The sequence below is a fragment of the Austrofundulus limnaeus genome, unplaced genomic scaffold (assembly GCF_001266775.1).
Source record: "Austrofundulus limnaeus strain Quisiro unplaced genomic scaffold, Austrofundulus_limnaeus-1.0 Scaffold167, whole genome shotgun sequence".
NCBI lineage: Eukaryota > Metazoa > Chordata > Actinopteri > Cyprinodontiformes > Rivulidae > Austrofundulus > Austrofundulus limnaeus.
This window is the reverse complement of record NW_013952569.1, coordinates 600065-604077: the sequence shown is the minus strand read 5'-3', so window position 1 is coordinate 604077 and position 4013 is coordinate 600065. Positions and strand designations below refer to the sequence as shown.

The 4013-nt window shown below is 40.7% G+C and overlaps 1 protein-coding gene across 1 annotated transcript in view; it reads left to right on the top strand.

The window, feature by feature from the left end:
* Nucleotides 1–1621: 1621 nt before the first annotated feature.
* The window catches only part of LOC106523822 (uncharacterized), a gene marked incomplete in the record, with an annotated part of 27914 nt that continues 25522 nt past the window's right edge, over nt 1622–4013 (top strand). The window contains 1 exon segment of the mRNA XM_014017389.1: nt 1622–3224. Coding sequence (XP_013872843.1) covers nt 1791–3224 — 1434 coding nt within the window.

Genomic DNA, 4013 nt, shown 5'->3' with positions numbered 1-4013 from the left:
TTCATTCATTTATATTTAATTTAACAAGATTTGAGAAACAAATTTAAGTTTCTGTAATTAATCTCAGTTTTAGGCTCTAAAACGTCTGAAAAATGTCCAGATATTTCATTTAAGTCATGAAATAAGTTTCGTCACATCTTAAATTGCTTCTTTCACCAACTTTTGTTGTTGTTTTTTAAAACATGTTTTCTGTTTTGGTTCTTTTTTAGTATTTCAGGTCTTGTCTCAGGTCTGATCTTAAAATCATAACAGCCATAACACTCTGAACATACCAGATCTCATCTGATCTTGGAAGTTAAGCAGGGGGGGCCTGGTTAGTACTTGGATGAGAGAATACCATGTGCTTTGGTCAATACTTTATTAATACCAAAGAGAAATTTAATGTTATTGTAACTCATATTATCCTGGTTAATTAAGAGTTATTACAGATACTGATGGCTGTGGGCAGGAAGGATCTCCTGTAGCGGTCCATCATACAGCAGATCTGATGAAGCCTCTGACTGAAGACACTCTATTGTAGTCTGTGTGATAAAGAGGGTTCTCAGGGTTGTCCATCATATGGTCAGAGAGATGCTGGAGTCAGCGATATAATCCTGCAGCTATGTCTCAGTGAAACCCAATACTGTATTCCTGATACTCTGGCTGGGTTCTTGTTAGGGCTTGGAGTTCATCCAACTTGTTTCTCAGCAATGTCTTATTGCCCATATCCTCCTCTCTCTCCTCTTTGCTCCTGCTCTGCGTCCACAGTGCCTCGTTTTCAACTCATCTGGGATTTGTAATAGTGGAAGTATTAACTAGCAATTAATCACAAACAATTGGAAACCTTTGACTAGAACAGGTCATAGATCGCCTTCTAGAGGGATGCCCAATCAATTAATCAAATGATCTAGATTAGATTGAATAAAAAAATAAAATGTTTTGTATTTACATCTACATTTGAGTCCTAATGGTCTTTAGAAGAGTGTAAAAAAGTCCTGAAATTTACTAAAACTGGCAGAAGACCTGAATCTTCCTGTTTCCTGATAGTGATGTAAGAAAATATTGATACACTGAAATATCACAATATTTTGCTTCCTGATACTGTATTGATTTTTAATTAAGGCTTAATGTATGGATGTTGTAAGATGAAATGTGTTCAGTGTTTATCTGAATGCATAAAAATAAACAAAATTAATTAGATTTTTAAATATGTTAAATAGGGATGCACGATATATCAGTATTAATATGGGTATCGGCCGATACTGGTCATTTTTTAGAATACTGGTATTGGTTTCATATGTAAAACTGGGCCAATATGAACGTCCGATAATGATTTCCCACTTTTTATCTTTGTGTTTCTGTTTTGGGAGGGGAGATTGTTGGTTGAGTGGCATCTGTTTTATCATAATAGTGATATTATGCTGTGTAGCCAGGAATAATTGAAGTAGAGCCATGACAGAAGTCTGGTCGTTTATTTACGGTATCAAAAAAGACCAAAGTGTGTTTTTGCGTATATGTAAAATGTAATTTGTGTGTTTGTGCAATATTGGTAAATATCGGTTATCGGCCATAACAGTCGTGATTTGTATCGTATCACCAAAGAGTTCTTTCATTCATTTATTGTTTGTTTGTTTGTTTACATAGGAAAAGTTGGACATGGTGGTGACGTGGACTGATGAGGTACCACAGTGGACCAAACAAAATGGACCCGTTCAGATAACAACCATTGAGTCTTTTTTAAAAATGGTCTCGGGTTCCCAGGAAGTCCATCAAGTACCATTGACCTGAACCTTCTGAAGGTTGCTAACACCATGTCCCATCCTCTGTCCAACCGCCCTGTCTTTGGGGACCAAAGTGGACTCTCCAGTGGACAAATGGAAAGAAACCTCGAGAGGACATCCCTTCACCTCGGATCTATTGTTACCTCCTCTAGAACCATTTCTGGAAGAAGGAAACCTCCAGCCCTACCTCCACCTTTGAGGTTCAGGCCTGGAATGGTAGAAGCTACATTAGACGAGGACATCAATGGCGTTTTAGACTTGAATATTGGTGAAGCTGAAGATGCAGTTCCCTCCCTGGGGACTGGGACCTATCTGACGCCATCTACCAGCAGCAGCTCCTTGGACTGGTTGCATATCTGCAAAAAACCTATAAACAACGATCCGTCCGAGTTCGAGTCATCCTTCGCCCGACTGAGCCATGCTGACGGAGGTTCTCATGCTTCCAACAAAGACTCCAGAATGAGTCCAGACTTGAGGGACCGTGAGGAGTTCGTAACGGACCGGTCCAGTCTTTACAATAACATTCTAGAAGTAGCCACTAACATCCTTCAGTGTTATGAGCTCGAGAAAGACGACTTGGACCAGCTACTGTTTTACGAGGATCAAATCACTTTAGAGTCTCTGCCGTTTATTTTACAAAACATCAGCATCGAGAAGAAGAAGAAGACATCTGGAGTTCAGTCCGAATCTCCACTCAGGACCAACCTGAGTGTGATGGATAGACTGGGTTGTTTTGAAGGGGTAGAGACGGTCCAGGGGGAATTGTCATCAGCTGGTCCTAAAGCAAATGAAGGGGCGTACATTGAACCTATTGGTGAATATTCTGGGAATAGAAATGTGTTTCTGTTGGACTCTGCAAAGACTAGAAGTCCCAGTGGGGAACCACCACAAAGAACAATACAGGTGAAAGTCAGTGGCTCTGGTTCTAGGTGGGACCAGATGGGTTCTGACACTGGTCTCAGCTCAGTGGCTCTTTCAGCTGGTGATCCAGCCGAACCAATTCAGTCAAACCCGGATTCACAAGCGGTTCTTCCATTGCTCCCTCTGGGCAACCAGGACCAAAACCCTGTCAAGTTTACGATCTCTTCAAAAAAAACAAAGGCGGGTGGCCTTTTGGGGCCCAAAACCCAACCATCCAACTCCCCGCTCCATAGTTCTGGTTCACCTGAGCTCATTAGCAGTAATGATGACACTTGTACTGAAGTCCAAAGTCAAGAGTCAGAAGCTCCACATGACCAGCTGCACTCAACGCCGCCAAAATCCCACATACCACGGCCCCACGTGAACCCGCCAGAACCAAAGACTGTTCCTGTTCGAAGTCTCGTACCTCAACCGATACCGGCACCAGAAAACCCAGTCCAAGTGCTGCTTCCCTTGTCCAACAGAGAGTCTTCAGCTAAAAGAGACGTCTCTGAGGGTCTGCCAACACCGGCCATGATGGAAGATCCCACCAGAGCCACAACTGTAAGGTTTCTACACTTTTTCTCTTTGTGACCCAAGTTGTACCCGTTCTGTACAAATGTGTGGTTTACTTACAAAACTAAAACATACAAATGCTGTGTTTATTGGAACTCAACTTTGTGCAGCATTAGAATAAAGATTAGGATAAAACAATAGACTCGAATGTTACGATGTGTTGTATTTGGATCTGAAGCTTGTGTGAATGATTAATGGAATTTTTTCTTCTATACGTTCAATTTTTGTAATATTTCAACAATTTTTATATCTAAAAATTTGGCTCCTTCAGGACATTCCAGCTTTGACTTTTGGTATTTCAGCTTTTTATATTTTGTCAGATAATTATCTTTTTCTGCCATTTCTGTTCTCATTGAACATGAATGGAGCTGTCTTCAACATCCTTAAAGGGATCCACGATTACTTGTAACATTAAGACTTTATTTAATAAACATACATTTTAACTGTAAAATAAACACTGTAAAAAATACTGTAGGCTGTTTAGTTGTATTAAATTTTAAACTAAATTTTTAAAAATATTACACGGACAGAGCCATTTTATTTACACGCAAAGCATTCTGGGTAAATGATGACGTGGATAGGTCATCGGTGTGAGGCTGTTAGCAAGCTATATCCACACTGAAGGTTAATCTTGGACAATATCTGATGATCGACTCTTTTAAATGAAACCAGAGAGCGTTGACAGAGAGGAGAAGGTAGAAATGACTCAGCCTCCTACCCCTGGGTTCGGGCGTGAGCTGCCCTCTGCAGGGGGTAGGTGCATATCCTGGGCCTGGG